Raw genomic sequence first — 18,986 nt, forward strand, 5'->3', positions numbered from 1 at the left:
ACAGTGAGACCCTGTCTCAAATAAATAAACAAATAAAGCAAGCATCTAATAGCACTGTAACACCAAACCAGTCCATAAAGGAGAGAAGTTCTACTTACAATCTAAATGGACCAAGTATTAATCCTAGAAAATGGAAAGAAAATACCATTTAAAAACAGAAGCAATTCCTAAATAATGGGAAATAATTTTTGTAAATCCCATAAGAACTTTGATGACAACTCAAAAACAGTGGTAATGTCTTAGACAGGGAAAAGAATTTCTTTATAGGCACAAATGGCCACTTTTAAAAACTCAGGGTGGGCTAGTCAGTTTCAACGTCAGAGCACAAAACTTGTTTCTACTTTTGTATGGGGACATTTTCAGTTCACAAAGGAAGTTGGATGCTTGGGGGAGAACTCTAGTTCGGCAAGGTCCAATCTGATAGCCATCTGCTGTGATGGGCAGGCAACACTTGATGAAGCTGATAAAACTGAGGAATTGAATCTTCGATTATGTTTATTCAAAACTGTAGTTCCTTTCCCACCATTTTAAATGCCCAAAAGCCACATGTAACTACAATACTGAGATTGCTACAGTTAGCTGAACCAGTGATGTTTAGATCCTTTATTCAAATATGAAGCATTATCAGAGGCACTGCTAAACTAATTTTAACTGCATAATTGACACAAGTATATGAGGGCTCTGATCAAGACAAACCTAGCGAAAAAGACACAACTAACAATGAAGTAAAGGTAATGGTGTGATGGGGGACAGAGTACTCAGCAGAGGACAGTGCCACATATGAAGATCCCTGAGGCACTAGGTACTTGAAAAAGCACAAGTCTGGGTATCAGTCCTCCCTGGGTCCGTGTCTTAGCTATACCCCTGAACAAACCACTGCCCTTGCTGCATCTTTATCTTCTATAAATTGGAGCTAAGAATGCCAGTTTATTTGCTACATAAGGCTATAGGGGAAGTTTTGGTGTCTTTAAAATTTCAGTTATGTAAACATGTTTTTGTTTTAATCCCAGGTGTGGGATATGAAGCTGATTCAGATGGTCCACAGCAGCACACTATTTGCCTCATGCGGGCTCTGAGAGGGGCTCTTTGCCAGCTGCAGATAGTTTAATTCTGAGGACTCTGGAGAGAGAATAAATGCCAGAGCCCAGAGAGGGAAGGGGGCTCAGAGAAAGAAGGAAGATGCTGGTGCTTCCCACTGCTGCTCTTGGTTGCTGTTGATGCTGTTTGACAAGAAGTAGTTAGAGATATCCTGAAATGAAGATTGGACTTGTCCAAGGAATCCGACGATCCTAACCAGCAGGAAGAAGCAAAAGAGAACTACGTCCTCTCTCCCCACTAACCTTCTCTCTCTCCTACCTGGTACTGGAATATTGGAAAAGATTGGGGAGAAGGGAGGAAGAGGTATAAGAAACCCCAATAAAACAGAGTTAAAATATACAGACCTACCTAAGGTCCTATCAGATAAGCCTAGAGATTAAGGAGCATCAGCAATGAAAGTACTCTCTAAGTTGCTATTTTTCAGGAACTCAAATAGGGTAAGGTGAGGAACTGAGAAGGAAGGCTTCACAAAAGCAAGTCTGAGATGTGCTGACAATTTCAAGATGATGGAGAGATTCTGCCAAAGGGAATTCAGCAGAGGACACTGATAGTTTTCTCCTGTCTCCACAGATGCCGTTGATATTTGACTGGCAAAGCAGACTGGGAACCCCAGGCTCTACCTAACTGCCCTAGAGGGTTGAAGGGATTCCTGTCTCAGTATAGCAAATTAGAACTGGGAGGCTCTGCAAGAGACCTAGAGTCCAGCCTCCAGTTTGGTGCCTGGCCATGCAGCCTCACCAGTTCAAAAACTCTGGATCCCATACCATTCTCCACTTCCGTTTTCTCATCTACAACAAAGCTAAAGCCTCAGAGAGCACAGACACTCTGCAGTTACTTCCCAATAAGCTTCACTTCTTCAGCCTTCTGCTAAGGAAGCCAGCACAATGTGAGTTAGCACTGTATGGGCCAGTTGCTCTATACCAAGATGTAACCTGAAGGCAAAGACCAAGCCGCACACTGGCTGATCAACACCTACCACTTCTACTGAAAGCCTGCACTGTGCCCACAGCACACTGACATATTTACTGGATTATCCTGGCTTCTTACCACAATCTGCTTCATTGAACCCCTGGGTTTTCCCCATCTGTAAAGTTCCTATTTCAAAACGCCCTGGGAATTTAAAGAACAAAGCAACAAAAAGAACCGCTCAGCATACTGGCACATGCCATTGATCCCAGCATTTGGGAGGCAGAAGCAGGTGGGTCTCTGAGGCCAGCCTGGTCTACATGGGGAGTTCCAGGCAGCTAAATAGTAAGGCCCTGTCCTAAAAACAAAACCTACATAGATAGTGGTAGATGATAAAGCCACAGTAATACAAACTACCACCATCTCCATTTTTCCATATAAGGAAACATAAAGGATGCAGAGGTTAAGCTGTTGGGTTAGTGACAAGACAGGCTTAACTTCCAGATAGTTGCCACAAACAACTGGCTATTAAGTATCCAAAACAGGGCCTGGCAAGTAACAGTGAATGCCAGATTCTGAGTCTGAATTTAGTGGCAGGTGCAGATGGCTAGCCAATTCGCTGGGCTCTTCTGAAGTCTATGGATAGTAACTAACATGGAGTAAATAAAGGCTTTGTAAGTATGGGTAACTTTGTGTCCGTTTTACAGATGATAATGCAAAGGCACAGTAATATGAAGAAACCTGCCTAGTATCACTTAGCTTCAAAGTGTTTGCACCAGCTCTCAACCTAGGCAGTCTGACCAGGGACTGCTGGATAACACAGGGTCAGGTACACAATGCTTCCAGCTCCAAGCACAGCCAAGATTTAAAACAAAACAAACAACTGTCGCCAAGTGTGACGGGGAGCCTGAGGAGGAAAACAGCTTTATAATAACTTCAAATCTGGGCATTTGCATGCTTGGAACCCCAGACGACTATCTCATACCTCACTGGGCCTCAGTTTCCCTCTCCAAGAAATGGAATAAGACTGTCGCCAATCTCAGAAGCTTAATCAGAGACCCAGGCCTGCAAAGCGAGGCTTAGTTAAGAGGCTAAGAGGGGTGTGCGAAAGCGGAGAACACACCCGCGGGAGAGCACAGGGGTGGGGGTGATCACCTTTGCGGAGCTCACGGTGCCACACCGAGACGATGGGTCCTGCATGCTTGCGGTGGTGGATGAGCCACAGGGACAGGGTCTGCACGCTCTGCTGAGAGTTGCTCAGCTCGGAGAGCTTCTTTTCCAGCGCCGACTCTGAGAAGGAGGACATGGTGGCGGTGGTGAGGAGCGGCCTGGGCCGCCCGATGAGACGGGGAGAGCGACCGCACTCGGCCCAGGCCTCTCCTGACAGGCTGCAAGGCTCTCCGGCGACTGACAGACAGCTAGGGGTACCAGGCGCGGGGGAGGGGACAGGTCTCCGCAGTAACAGCCGCCCGCGCCGCCGCCACAAGATGGCCACCCGACCTCTCACCCCGCCGCCACGGGGTCAAAGGGCAAGGGCCAGAGCCTGCTGCCGAGAGGCTTCTGAGCCGGAGGAAAATGATCCTTAGGTGGAGGCAGTCTCTCTTGGCCTCGCTCAGAGGACTTTGAACGGGGCAGGCCGAGGGGACAAATCTAGGTCCTTGGACACCGAAAGGCGCTTTAGGCGCTCGCGCCTGCGCGCCGGCGCAGTGAGCCCTGCCGGAACCTTTTCTCCCGCTCCTGCAGAACCTTTTTGGCGCGGCGCGCTACTTAGTCGTCATTTCCGTCTAGGGTGCAGAAGGCGGGAGAGTGAGGGAAGGACTGGAAGACGAGGTAAGAGTGGCGGGAGCTCAGCAGCTTAGGAGCGTCCAGAAGCGGACCTAAGGGGACGCTGAGGCAGGAAGCGCGGGACCCGGGTGTGGGAAGGGCCGCGTCGCTCAGGTGGCTGGCCCAGGCTACACCGTGCCTAGTGCCCCATGTCTTCCCGTCCCCCCCCTCCCCCGCGCTCCTCTGGTTCCTTCAAAACACGTACCCTTTGCAGGCCTCCACACCTTGGTTCCTGTTCTGTCTTCAGAAGTGAGGTCCCCTTTTCTCACCTGGTGGAACTGCGCAGCCTCCAGGACTACCCTTTCACGTCCAGTTCTGTGGTTTACTCTTTGACAGCTTTACCTCTTTGAAGCACATCTTTGTTTGCTGCACTCTGACCCAATTGCTTGCTTAAATCATGGATTAACGTCCTGTTTCCCTCCCATTGCGTCTGTTGACCTAGGTTGAAAAACAGTTTTTTTTGAGGGGTGTGGAGAAATGGCTCCAAGGGTAAGAGTGCTTTGCTATGCAAAGATGAGGACCTGAGTTCCCATCCCACCATTAAAAGCCCCAGTTGGTGACCAGGACTATACAGGATCGCTGGAGCTTGCTAGTTGCCAGCTTAATTCCAGGTTCAGTGAAAGACTGAGTCTCAAAGGAATAAGATGGACAGTGATTGAGCAGGACACCTGACATCCTCCTCTGGCCTCAGTGCGTGCACCTCCTCCCCACCCCCCAAATACACTCATACCTACAGCTTTCCTGACTGTTGTGGAACTTAGTTTTGGGCCCATCCCAGCCTAGAAGACATTCCTATAGTTAATGCCTGGTTTTCTTAACTGCTCTGTTCTTAGTATACACACGCTTTGACTCTTCACTCGAACTACATCATGATCATAGCCAGCTCAGTGAGAAATTGCTGTGTGCTCAACACTCTTCAAAAGCTAGGAAGGACGTATGTATTGTATTCTCATGGTTTAACAAATGAGGAAACAGAGCTACAGTGATCACAGAAGTTCCAAGAACACAAGATCTGAATGAAGAGAGTGTATCTTAGTGTGTCCCAATATCTGGGATCATAGGTGATTGAGTGAATTAACATAAAAGTTAACACCTACTCCTAATTATAAGCCTCAAGTTTAAGGTGGGTGTGTTGGTACACACCTTTCATTCCAGCCCTTGGGAAGCAAAGGCAGGTGGGTCTCTGAGAGTTCCAGACCAGCTAGAACTACAAGTGGAAAAAAAAAAAAACCAAACCTAGTATAGCATAGCACATGTACAGCACATTACTACTTCTGAATTTCAGTCCTTAACAACAGTGCTCTGGGCTGGGGATTGTATCACCATTTGATAATTTGAACACACAAACATGGGTGAGTAATTTATCCAGGGCTACTCAAGCATAGCCAGGAAACTGCAAAACTGGAGTTTATTCAAGGTCGCCTGATCCTAAAATCTTCACATGTTCTTCATTTAGTAAATAGATTTTGAGGCCCTGTGTCTGAAGCACTGTTCTGGTTAAACATCCCAATTGCCCATGTTCTTGGGAGCTTACCTTCTGCTGGAGAGGTAAACAGGCATGCAAAGTATAAAATGAGTCAAAATGATGAGGGCTTTGCATAAAAATCTAGGAAACCAGGGAGGTCGAGAATGCATGGTGTTGAGAAATATATGTTTGTCACATAGGAGTTATATATATGCCTTTCAGAGAGGATAAAGTAACATTTAGTCGCTTGTAAAGAATTAGAAAATATGCTATAAACTGCCTTTCCAGGTAGTCAGAAAACCAACTTCAAACCCTTGTTTGCAGTTTTGAGGAACAGAGAATATAGTATACCAGAGTGATGGAAATCAGAAGAATAGCTAGACAGGAAGCCAGAAAAGAACGGCAAGCCCTTCCCAGCCCAGTGTACCAATGTTAGTATTTAAAAATGATACCACATGCACATAACAACTCTTACATGAAAGAGTTTATTACGTGGAGATGAAGAGAGAGGGAAGAAGAACAAGAGACTTGGGGGGGTGCCTCAACAGAGAAAGGGGAGAGAGAGAGAGAGCCATTAAGTACCTGGCCCAGATGATGTCATAGGATCCAGGTACTAACAGGGCATTGTCAGGACCCTAAAGGTCCCTAAGGGCTGACCAGTTGAATTGCCTGCAGAACATAACAGACACAAGTAAGAATTTAATGTTTCTCAGAATGGACAGTAGAAAGTAAAGGCAGAGCATTTTATTACTGCACTGTACTGTCCGTACATTTGCATACAGGTTTTGCTTACATAAGCAAGGTTGTCGTACAGGAGACAATCATAGTACTAGGAAGACCGGTTTGTCAGCTGTTGGAATAATCCAGGTAAAAGGATGACTCAGACCAGAATTGCACCACTAGGGGAAAGGGATAGAATATGAAGATATTTTCAAGGAAGAGATAACAGGATTTGCTGAAAGACTGGTTTTGGATATGCAAAAAGGCAAGGGTTGAGGTGGCCTCGGGGAATACTGACCTAAGCAACTAGGAGAATGGAGTTTCTGTTTGTTCAGTTTTAAAAAAGAAAGAACAAAAATGGGCTGGGCAATGAAAGGGGCAGAGTAGACATGTTTGATTAAAAATGTGTTTCTAGGAACAGTCAGCAGTCCCTGCTCAGAGTCTGGGGACTTGGTTCTAGAACACCTGCACCCCACACACAGTTGTCACATCATCTCTAGTTTACATAGTACGGCGTAAATGGTGTGTGAAGGTTGTTACACCGTTTTTTAAGGACTAGATAACGCTAAGGAGCAGAGTACGTGTCCAGTACAACTGCAGGTTTTTTTGTTGTTGGTTTTTTTTTTTACCAAATATTTTGGTCTGTTCTTGGTTGAATTGGTGGTTTGGAGCTCCCAGGTTTCGGTGGACTATACAATTGCATAGGCGATTGGATTTTTTTCCTTCTGGAGCTCAAGGGCAAGTTCTGGGCTACAGATAAAAAGATAGAAGATAGAAGGTGTACAAAGAGGCTGACGCTTAGGATACGCCACCATTGAGAAGTCTGGAAGATGGAGTGATGTGACTGTGCAGGTTAACCTCTTCACTCTTTTAATATTAATTCTAGTGATTTTCAAATGTTGAGCCAGCTTGACTCTCTGAAGTCACTTCACTGTGATGTAATCTGTAGCTTTTTATGTATTGCCAACTGTATGTCCTGTATCTAGTTTCAGACTTGGTTGTCTGTAAACATGAAGGAAATTATCTTTAGGTTTTTGTTGTTGCTGTTCACATTAATTAATTTGTGTGTATGAGTTCACACATGTATGCCTAGCACTCCTATGGAGGTCAGAGGACAACTTGTGGGAGTTGGTTCTCTCCTTCCACTGTGGGGATTCTGGGGCTGGAATTCGGGTTGTCAGGCTTGGGGGCAAGCACCTCCACCCACAGAGCCAGCTCTTCAGCAACCCTCCCCACTTACATACCTTGAAGTGTTTTTGTTTATGTTTGTTTATTTTGTGTGTGCATGGGTATGTATGGATGTGCATATCCATGTTGAGGTCAGAAGACCTTTTCAGAGTTAAGTCTCTTCTCCTACCTTTGTGTCCAGGGATTGAACTCGTGGTAGATCAGGCTGGCCTCAGACTCACAAAGATACACCTTCCTCTGCCTCCCAAGTGCTGGGATTAAAGGTTTGTGCCACTAAAAGCCTGATCCAGACCTTGGTGTTTAGTTTTGTTACTGTTTTGTGTTTGTTTTGGGTACCAGAGTCCTACTGACTTCAGAAAATGTAAAGTGATTCTGTCTCTTCTCTTTCTAACGTGCAGAATTAGTGTTCATTTGTCTCTAAATGTTGTTTAGAATTTGCCGATGAAATCTTTTTCTCTTTTTTGGTGAAATTTTAAATGACAAACTTGTTTTCCACAAAACTTGCAAAGCATCCCCAGTAATCTTTCCTAATATGTAATTGCTGCGATTTGATTTAAGCCATTTTGTGTGTGCTGTGGTTTGGCTATGGATTGAGGATCCTCTAGTGCTTTGGGTATTGAAACTTAATCTCCCTCGTAGGGCGTTGAGAGACTGGGCACTTTTGGTGTTTAGAGGTATGGCTTCTGGGAAGCACTGAAACTGTTAACATTTAAGGGTGTTAAAGTGAAGCTTCCCTGATTGAAGTAGCTTTATATGGTAAAAAAAAAATACCAGACACATGCACACATGCATTCCCTGTGTTCCGTTGTTTGGTGCCCTGTACCACTTCAGGGAATCTGCTAGCAAGAAGACCATCTCCTAGCACAGCCTCTAGACCCTGTACCTCCCAGAGCTATGAGCCAGAACACAGTAGTTGACCTCTCAGGGTATGTGCTTTAGATGTGTAGCGTTTTATTAAAAATTGAAATGTATGTCGGTTGAACAACATGAATATTTAATCTTCTGTAACTGCAGGCTTGCTGTATTCTAATTCAGATCATTTATAAATGCAACTTTTAATCTTTGTGTATGGTGTATATGTGGTGTGTTCGTGTTCATGTGTGTGAATTTGGGTATCAGGTGCCATAGTATACATGCAGAGGTCAAAGGACAATCTCAGGTGACAGGCTTTGTCTTCCACTTTGGTTGAGATGGGAGTCTGTTTGTGGTTTGTAGCAGGGTCTCATAATTGTTTACCATTGTATGCGGACTAGACCAGCTGGCCCAAAAGTTTGCAGGGATTCTCCTGTCTCTACCTCCCACTCGCACTGTAGGATCACTAAGATTACATACTGTCGCTGCTACTGTAGGCATCTTTAAGTGGGTGCTGATTCACACTCAGGGTCTCAGTGGAGCCATCTCCCCAGTCATTAAGGCAATTTCTTTATTTAAAAGCTTCTGCAAGTCAGTGGTGTTGCACACCTTTAGCCCCAGGCGGCAGAGGCAGGCATCTGATCTCTGTAAGTTCAAAGCTAGCCTGGTCTGCAAAGTGAGTTCCAAGATAGCCAGGGCTATACAGTGAAACCCTGTCTTGAACTTCCCCCCCCTAAAAAAACAAAAACAAAGCTGCCCATTTTTTTGTCTATGTACAGTTTTCACAGCTTTTCTGAAAGTGGAATTTAAAGTCCAAAAAGAGTACCAATTTAGGGTATGGTAAATGCTTTCTGAGTTATTGTCAAAAAACTGCCTGCCAAAAAAAAATTAAAAAAATTAAAAAAAACCACTGCCTGCCATAATTGTACCTTTCTACTGTTATCTCTTTAAAAAAAAAAGATTTATTGTTTTATTTCTGTATATTTGGGAAGGTGAGAATATAGACACATGAGTGCAGGTGTCTGCAAAAGTCAAAAGAAAGTGTTAGGTCCCCTGGAGCTAGAGTTGGAGGTGTTTGAGCTGTCCAGTGTGGGTTCTGGGAATTGGGCTCAGGTCCTCTGCAAGTACAGCAAGTGCTCTTAACTGCTAAACCATCTCTCCATCCCCACTGTCTGCTTTTTTAATTAAAATGTTTTTGTGCCAGCCTTCCTTCTACTGGCTCAACTGAACCCATGCATTCTTCTGTGAAAACATTTAATAATAATGCCCCAATGAGACGTCTTCCTCCTACAGTGTTATAGTATTTCTTTAAATAATTACTAAAAGAAACAATCTAATTGTTTATAATGCTGCCATTTTACTTTTGTAAATTCAAGAGATCTATAAGTCTCCCCCTGGGATTCAGCATAGTAACCGTAATAAAATCTTGGACTCCAGGAGCAGAAACCAGAGAGAAAAAAAGAGCATGGAGAGATTACTGGAATCCACTACATATTGGATAAGAGTTTTCCAAATCCATGTTCAGAGCTCCTCTGGCACAGGAATAATGGTAAATATATCCTGTGGGTACCCATGGATAAGGTAAATGCATTCCAGACTCTGCTCATCATCATCTGTGTTCAGGGACATGACAGGCATTCCCATCTACCATAGCTCCCCGGAAAATTCTTTGTCAATATGAAGGTCATACAGAGGTGCCCTCTATCTGTCCACATGGGAAAGCACATGAAAGAGCACAGGATATGGAGATCCAAGGATAAAAAAAACCCAGTGATAGTTGGACCCATTTGTGCCTAAGCATAGGCAGCACAGGACCCACAGTGTGCAAACCTGGGTGGGCTGCAGTGATGGCTCCAGAGGTCTTTTGTAGATAGTACTGGGGAAAGCCAACCTTCAGGCTGCGGTAAGGAAACAACAGAATCGCTACAAAGTCACACTCATCGTGGATGACAGCCGCAGTGGGGAAGTCTGCCTTCTGGGATTTTGTTGTAGTAACAAATCAGATAAATATTGTCTGAGTTTTCAGGTTAATTTGAAAAGTTATTTGTGGCGTTCTTGTGTTATCCTTGTGATGTCTGTAAAGCCTGTCCTCCTATTCGAACTTGTTGTTATTGTTAGCGTTATGTTGCTCCCTCTTTTCTCAGTCTTCCCTTTTGGTCTTGCTGGAAGTTTGTTGAGCTTTTCAAAGAGCCAACTTTTGTTGACTCTGTTTTCTTCTCATTAACCTTTGCTCTGGATCTTTGTGATTTTCTTCTTTTTGCTTGTTTTGGGGTTAGTTTACCATTTTTTCCCCAAAGATTCTTGGGAAATGAGTTTTGATTTGTTGTTGTTTGAAGCCTTTTTCTTTTTCTAATATAAAACAGTATTATAAATTTACCACTGGAGTGGGGATATATAGTTCAGTGGCAGAGTGCTTGGCCTATCATGTGTGAAGCCCTGAGTTCAATTCATAGCTTCCACAAAAATAATTGTTATAGATGTTTTCATTTTTATTGTTTCTCTCTGTCTCTTTCTCTGTGGTTTGGGTGTCATTGCCCCTCCCCACAGTGCTGGAAATTGAACCCATGTTGCATGCTAAGCTACAGCTATGTAGCCTGCTTGGTCTGGAACTCAAAGAGACTCAGTGCTTTGATTAAGTGTGCACCACTACTCTCAGTTGCTTCGGTCTTTTAAATGCTGAGTTACAAACATATGTCACCGGGGGTGGAGGGGTATATACACACACACTATATTTTTGTTTCATTTATTTCTTTGGTTTTGTTTCTTTGAAGATGTTTTCTTTGTTCCATGGGGTGTTTGTCACATTTGTGAGGCTTTTCCAGATACCCCTCTTTGTGACTTCAAACTTGATTCCATTATGGTTGGAGAATACCGTTTGTATGATTTCAGATCTTTTAAAGTTGTTGAGGTTGGAGGCTGAAAGATGTTTCAGGATATTTGATCACATTCTGAACTCCCAGATTGTGTACTGGAAAAACCTGTTTCTAGTTGTGGTGTGCAGCTCAGTCCTAGCACACACCTTTAATCCAAGAGCTTTCTGTAAACAAGATTAAATAAATAAAGTTAACCATAAGTTAAAAGGCAGAGCAAGCAACCATTTGACAGGGAATGAGCATAGGAAAAAGCCGTAGAGAATAAAAGGAAGTCCAGAGAAGGGATAGAGAGATGCATAGGAAGAAAGGCGAGACATTCAGTTTGAGAGGTCTTTAAGACAGTGTGAAGAAAGAGAAACCCCTTTTTCCTTCTGGGACATTAGTGGAGTAGAAAGGTCAGCTGGGTGCTTTCTGTGCCTCTCTGAGCTAGTAGGCCTTCACCCCATCCTCTGGCTCCTGAGTCTTCATTGGTAAAATCGAACGTTTGAGATTTTGTTTAAAAACAACAGAGAGATGGCTCTGTGGCTAAGAGATTGCATTGCTCTTGCAGAGGACCTGAGTTCAGTTCCCAGCCTCATCCGAAAAATGAGGAGTCCAAGCCTCAGGAAGGGGAAGTGAGGCCCACAGAGAGCAGGTAACAAAGGATTTGTCCTAAATACCTATTCAACTTTTATTCATATGAGTGTTTTGCCTGCACGTATGTATGTGTATCACATGTGCTAGTGCCCACAGAGGTCAGAAGAGGATGTTGAATCTCTTGAAACTAGAATTGCAGATAGTTCTCAATTACCATATGGTTGCTGGGAACTAAACCTAGGTCCTCTGCAAGAGTAACATGCTTTTAACTGCTAAACCATCTCTCTAGCCCCATGACCTATCTTAGTATTGTTCTGTGGGCTCTTGAAAAGAATGTATTTTCTGCTGTTGTGGGCTGGAGTGTTGTATGCATAGCATAGATCGTGTGGGTGGTGATAGTCTGACTTCTTCAGTTTCCTTGTTGACGTTCTGCCCGATTATTTCTTGGTTGTTGGCTGAGAGAGGAGTGATGATCTCTCCACCAGTGCTTATGGATTCGCCCACCTTGTAGCATTTTTCTTTTTCACACATTTGTCAGCTGTTGTTTTGTGCATGTAATTTGGAAATGCTATTTTTAGTAGATTTACTCCTTAACTATTATATAATGTTCTTCTCTGGCTCAGGTAGCCTGGTCTGAAGCCTGTACCTAATACAGCTCCTGTTGGGTTAATTAACATTTGCATGGTAATATCTTCTCCATCTTTTGGCTCTCATCCTGCCTTATTGTTGTTACATGAAGTAAATTCCTTATAAACAGTCATGTAATTAGATCACAATTTTAAATCCACTCTGTCAGTCTCTACCTTTTAATTAGCATATTTAGGCCCTTTACATTTAACATAATTTTTGATACGGTAGAACTCAAGTCTACCTTTTGGTTCTTGTTGGTGCTACTTTTTATTCTATTTTACTTGTGTTCATATGCCTCTACCTCCCTTCTCTACCCCTTATCCTTCCTAATACCTTCCAACACCTCAATACTAGATAGGAGAGAAAGAAGGTTAGTGGAGAGAAGGGGCATAGGTCTTTTTTACAACTTTCAGCTGGTTAGGGTCATCATGTGAACATACTCAGGGACAGGAAGTGGAAAGCCTGAGCATGTGACTTCATCAGTATCACCACAGTGTGATGCCTGGTATAGACCACTATGGCCTCTTATTGGGTGTTATGTCTCTACTTCCATCTGGCCTATTTTTGTGACAGGATTTTAGGAATGGTTATCCTTCAACATGAGTCCTATCCCTCTGGGAGCACTTTTCTTGGCTTTCAATTTCCAAGCTCCTTTTGCATCGCTTTTCTCTCTCTCCATTGTTAGCTTGTGTATGGTAAATGCCTTGTGATCTGCCCTCTTATCATTCATGTGTCAGTAAAGGAGCCGAGCTTGGTGCCACACACCTTTAATCCCAGCACTTGAAGGCAGAGGCAGGTGGATCTACAGGCCAGCCTGGTCTACAGAGCAAGTTCCAGGGCAGCCAGGGCTCTATAGAGAGATCTTGTTTTGAAACAAACAGTGCCTGTAAAAGATAACAGTGCACTCTGTACAGAGTGCGCCTTTGGAGTCACCCACTGTTGCTATGGCACGTCTCTGAGATGAGGCAGAGGGAGGACATGATTCACACTTGCCAGTTGCAAGTCTCTTCTGGCCCCTTTTCAGTGGCGCTTCTAAGATCATAAAGGACACATTAAACTAGGAAGGCTTTAGATGGCCACTGGCAGACATGGCTATGCACTCCTGCTTATGTTTATTCAGCTACTGTCTGAACTCCTAACTGTTTACTTGTTCTGCTTGCCTGTCCATCCCAGTGTCACTTTTTGGCCCAGATGCCCCATCCTGTTATATAAACTGGAAATTGCAGCAACAGCCTCATGTTAAATAATCAGGGCTACAGTTTAAAGGCATAGAATCCAGGACTCTGAAGCTCTGAATCTCTAAACAATTCCTTCTATAATTGACATGCTGTCACGCAAGCACAATTTCACAATTGGCCCATAAAGCTATATGATTGCCTTTTATAGTCATATCAAAGTAGCAATGTGTTATACTATCTTCCTTACAAAAATCTGCTTATATTTCTGATCCTTAGCCCATTCTTTAGATGTCTGGCTACGGTAAACCTTAATCTGGATGGCATTCCATTGAGGGATGATAACATTGTTTATCCAAAGGTATGCATTGTGGGTAGCTTCCATTCCAGGTTGACGGTGAGTGGTATATTCCTGAACACATCTGTTGGGGACCTTATGTGGGTATTTCTGCTGGGTGTATATCAGTGTGGAATGGCTAGATCATGGAGCACAGCTCTCCTGCAGAATTAGTGACTGTTGAAGAGTTTTCATGAGTAATTGTGTTGTTTCGTATCCTTACCAGCATCTAGTATTTTCCTTTCCTCCCCCCCCCGACGGATGCACAGTGATAGTGGTGGTTGTGGTTATTTAAGACAGGGTAGCCTTGGCTGACCTGGAACTTGCTTTGTAGACCAAGCTGGCCTCAAACTCACAGAGATTCCTCTTCCTCTGTCCCTGAGTGCTGGGATTAAACATGTACACCACCCCACCCAGCTTTTATTATTACTATGTGTATGAGTGTCTTGACTGCATGTATGTATGTACACCACACACATGCCTGGTGCTTACAGAGGCCAGAAAAAGGAATGGGATTCCTTAGACCTGGAGTTACAGTCAGGTGTGAACCATGATGTAGGCACTAGACCTCGAGTTGAAGAACTTTACAAAAGCAGTAAGTACTCTTAACGGCCATGCTCTCGATCCAGCCTCCCAGCTTTTAATAGTAGATTTTGATGACCTTCGTCAACACATAAGGGTGTTTTGTTTTATTTTTTCTTGTATGTGTCCTGTTTTATATCCTGGCATTTGGGGAATAATTTTGTCCAGTTTTATGACAGTCTTAACTCTGTAGCCCAGGCTAACCTTAAACTCCCTATAGAGCCCATGCCAACATTGAACTTGGGGCAGTCCTCCAGCCTCAGCCTCCCAAAAACTGGGATTATAAATGTGAGCCACCACACTAGGCTTTTAGATATGCTTTAAGAAATGTTTGCTAGCTGGCTGTTATGTCTAATCCCAGCATTGTGGAAGCTAAGACAAGAAGGGTAAAGCCAGTTTCTGCTATATAGTAAGACCCTGAGGGGAAAGAACTTGGGTTGGGTACTGTTTGCCCACTTCAGAGTCACAGAGGTATTGTTCTTTGTTTTCCATTCCACATTTAAATATAGTACGAGAGAAAGAAATCCCCCTAATCTACAATTCTGCCTTTCGTAGTTCAAAGATATTGTCTTAGTTTCATTTCTGTTGCTGTGGATAAAATATTCCTAACAAAAAAAAAAAAAAAACAATTTAGGGAAGAAAGCATATTTTAGCTTACATTTCCAGGTCACAGTTTTTCATTGCAGTAGTCACAGTGCCAGGGAGCAGCTGGTCACATCACATCCATAGTCCAGAACAAGTAGAAGTGAGTGCCTGCATTTGGAGTGCTCAGACAGCTCTTTCTTGTTTGTTTTTGGAGACAGGGTTTCTCTGTGTAGCTCTGGTTGTCCTTGAACTCACTCTGTAGACAATGCTGGCCTCAAAGTCACAATGATCCACCTGCCTCTGCCTCCTGGAGCTGGAATTAAAGGCTCAAGCCAATGCCGCCCGGTTTAGTGTTCTCTACTCTTAAAAAAGCTGGGCCCTAAGCCAGCAAATGATGCTACCCACTTGTAGGCTGGATATTCCCACATCACTTAAGACAATCAGGACAATTCCTACAGAAATTACACTAGGCCACACTGATCTAAATAAACCTCCCTCACTGAGACTCCTTCCAGATGATTCTAGCTTGTATCAAGTTGGTGATCACAAGTGTGGTCCTTACAAGAGAGCACATTCGTAGACTTACTCATGTATTATAGACTACATTCTCATATTTTTATTGCTGGTGTTGTTAATCTATTTTTGCCTACTTTATTAATAAAACCTTCTGAGTAAATATTTGTAGGAAAAAGCAAAATATGTATAGAGTTTGATATAATCTTGGTCTTAGGACCCTATTGGGGTCTTATAGCACATTTCCTATAGATAAGTAGAAATGACTATACTTTTCCCCATATGGAGAGCCAAGTGATGGGGCATCTTTAATTGAAATGGCACCTCAGCACTCTAAAGTACTAGGAGGGCAGAGGCAGATGGATATCTGAGTTTGAGGCAGCCTGGTCTACAAAGCAAGTTCCAGAACCGCCAGGGTTACACAGAGAAACCCTGTCTCAAAGAAAAGAAGAAGAAGAAAAAGGAAAGAAAGAAAGAGATTACTCTTCCACTGTGTTTCACTATCACCTTTGCCAAGTACGTACATACAGCTAAATTTGGGCAGTGTTCTACGTAAGATCCTAATTCTGGACTTTATTCATTTCCAGAAGTCTAGATGTCTTCGTTTGTGCCATTATGCAACGATTGTACCATTTTACTACTAGCACTGCTGTAAGAAGCTCTGAATTAACATGCTCCAGCTGAGCCTCGTCTGTCATCTTACTGTTGTTTTCCAAGCGGTTCGTTGGTTGGTTTTATTTTTCCAGGTACATTTATCTTAAAATCAGGTAAGGTAAGTTCTCCAGTTACATCCTTCAGGGTTATCTTTGATAGTGTAGGTCTTTTGCATCCCCATAACCATTCAGAAGCACATTCCTCTCTTGTTTGTTGGTGTGTTTGTTTACTTGCTTTGAGGCAGGGTCTCGCAGTGTAATCCAAACCAGCCTCAAATTCAAACTGCTGTTGCTGCAGTAGTACTTAGGGTACAACATGCACCACCATGACTGGCATCACTTTCTAGAAAAGTCCTGCTGGGGTTTTGATTGGGATCATGTGGATTTTCCTAGTGGTTCTCATCCAAGAGTGATTTTTGGCCTCCACAAGACAGTTGGCAATAGCTAGAGACATTTTTGGTTGTCATAGCAGTGAGAATGTTAATAGCATCTAAAATCAAAAGGCCAAGAAAGCTGCTAAGTACCCAGCAATGCTCAGGGCAGCCCTCCATTAACAAATTATCACCCAGCTGAAATGTTGGTAGCACTGCTGTAGGAAGCTCTGAAGGAACATGCTCTAGTTGAGTCCTGTCTGCCATCTTACTCTTGTTTTCTAAGTGGTTCACTGGTTGCTTTTATTTTTCATTTTCACCTCTGTTTGTTTGTTTGAAACAGGATTTTACTATATAGCCCTATATAGTTTACTATATAGTTCTGGAACTCTGTAGGCTAAGCTGGCCTCGAACTCAAGGGAATCTGCCTGCCTCCACCCTCCAAGTGCTGAGATTAAAGGCGTGCACCACCTCCACCTGGCCATTCTCACCTTCTTTTAGGTGAATCATGAATTTGTATTCTCCCATTTCTACTGCTGTGGTAAAGAAGACAATTGTTTATACTTCTTTTAAGAGCACATCTTCCAGATTTCCACACGTGTTTGACATCTTGACACAGTATATCTGGTACAAATTATCTACCATTTCTTGGCACTTGTAGGCTTCTAAAACACTTAATCCCACCCCTATTTTAGTTTCATATCTGCGTAAACTACAAGACTTGATGATGACTGATGTGTCCATTTAACATATTTTATGTTGATGAGCTCCATTTTCTTCATTCTACCTACTTTCCGTGCTTCTTTCTAGGTTCCTTTTCCCACTCTACTTTTTCCTTTCGTGCATCCTCACAGTGATGGATTCTCTCAATCTTTGGTCTAAAACCCGAGGCCTTGAGCCTGCAGGTACTCTACCACTGAACTGTGGCTTGGGTATACCCTCATTCTTTGAAGCATTTTTGTATTGCATAAAATTCAAGGTCGGTAGTTGTGTTCTGGCCCATTAAAGATATTACCCTAGTCACTTCTAGTTTTTGTCATGCTGTCTGAAGCCATCTGTCATTCTTTTACGATTTTCTTTGTTGGCTAGGCATGGTGATACACACCTGTGACCCCAGCACTAGGAGGCAGAAGCAGGAGGCTCATAGTCAAGAGCCCAGACTAAGCTACACAGGGAGACCGGCTCTTGCTCCTATCCCACTACAAGAAAAAGTTTGTTTCTCTGCCCCTTGGTTTTCAGCAGAATGACTGTGATGGGTTTGTATATGCTCCTCTTGCCCCAATCAACCTGGGATTTGCTGAGTTTCCTGAATCTGTGGGTCAATTTCTTTGTTTTGGACCTTTCAGTCATACTTTTTATGTTCTTCCTTCTGGGACTTTATCACACATGAGAACTTTCAGGATCTCCCAGGTACCTTTATTGCCTTGCTTACCATTCTTTTTTCTCTCTTGGCTTGAGTTTAGGCAGTTTTTATTGATTTACATAATTAATCTTGTCTTCTTCATTTGCTACTAAATCGTCCAGTGTGTATAAGTACTGTATTTCTTAGCTCTATATGTCCCTCTGGTGGGGGGAGGGGAACATTTTCTCAAAAAAGAAAGATTTACATTAAAGCATTGGTGATGTTTGTGAGGTGTCACTGTGTAGCCCAGGGTAGACTTGAACTCATAACTTTCCTGTCTAATCATCACAAGTACTGAGATTGCAGTCCTATAAGAATATGCCAGCAGAAAATTATTTTTTAAGTAAAAGCAGTAATTTAGCCAGGCATAGTGGCATACACCTTAAATCCCAGCACTTGGGAGGCAGAGGCCAGTGGATTTTTGTGAGTCAGGGGCAGCCTGGTCTACAGAATAAGTTGCAGGACAGCCAGAACTACATTGGAAACCCTTTCTCAAAACAAACAAAGAATAATATTTGTATTCAGAGGACATTTTATATAAAATTAAAAGGAGTTAAGATGTGTGAGTCAAGAACCAAAAAGTTCTTATTGAGTATGTTTAAAAGTCTACCTAAAATAAAATATATCCTGGGATTTAATAACTGTGCAGTCAACTTTTAAGTATATTTAAATGAGTTCAATTTAGCTTCTAGTAAACAAAATTTCTTGCATTCACAGAACTTTTTAAATTCTAGCTCTAGCCTTAATATCTTCAAGTCACTTACTAAAAAGAAGGCAGCAGTAAGTAATGCCTTCAGATAAACAGAGAAGCTACCTCAGGAAAGTTAGTCCAGCAAGATGGTTTAGTGGTAAATGTGCTTGCTGCCAGAGGTTGAAGGAGGGAAGCAGCTCTTCCAGGTTGCCCCCTGACTGACGTGCACACGTGCACACAGGCATGCATCCCCTGTGTTTATCTATCTATTCAACCTACCTACCTATCTTTTTAATTAAAAAAGGAAGAAAGGAAAAGAGGCATCTTCTGTTTCTTGATTATATATTAATCTCTATTTTTTTAATTTATTTTATATTTGTTTTTTCCAAGAGAGGGTTTTTCTGAGTATCCCTGGTTGTGCTAGAACTCACATTGTAGGCCAGGCTAATCTGCCTCTGCCTCCCAAGTGCTGAGACTAATGGTGTGTGCACCACTGCCTGCCTAATTTTGTTTTTTAAAGACCTTGGCTATTGAGGTTGTCTGGG

General features: G+C 43.0%; 2 protein-coding genes across 9 annotated transcripts in view; one reads left to right on the forward strand and one right to left on the reverse strand.

The window, feature by feature from the left end:
* Rprd1b (regulation of nuclear pre-mRNA domain containing 1B) overlaps positions 1-3,716 on the reverse strand; it is a 44,009-nt gene extending 40,293 nt beyond the window's left edge. The window contains exon 1 of the mRNA XM_021663930.2: positions 3,160-3,716. Within this exon, the coding sequence (XP_021519605.1) occupies positions 3,160-3,310 (151 nt within the window). The 5' untranslated portion in view covers positions 3,311-3,716. The remainder of the gene's footprint in view (positions 1-3,159) is intronic.
* Tti1 (TELO2 interacting protein 1) overlaps positions 3,711-18,986 on the forward strand; it is a 46,207-nt gene continuing 30,931 nt past the window's right edge. Inside the window, exons 1-4 of one of the 8 annotated variants that reach the window (XM_060382918.1) lie at positions 3,753-3,834; positions 9,491-9,602; positions 11,477-11,560; positions 15,912-16,096. The gene's annotated coding sequence lies outside the window, so the exon portion shown is untranslated. Of the gene's footprint in view, positions 3,835-9,490; positions 9,603-11,476; positions 11,561-15,911; positions 16,097-18,986 lie in introns of all 8 variants that reach the window. The other 7 variants (XM_060382919.1, XM_060382921.1, XM_021663946.2 and 4 more) reach the window with 7 other exon arrangements.

This window comes from Meriones unguiculatus, chromosome 4 (assembly GCF_030254825.1).
Source record: "Meriones unguiculatus strain TT.TT164.6M chromosome 4, Bangor_MerUng_6.1, whole genome shotgun sequence".
In the NCBI taxonomy this organism is placed as follows: Eukaryota; Metazoa; Chordata; class Mammalia; order Rodentia; family Muridae; genus Meriones; species Meriones unguiculatus.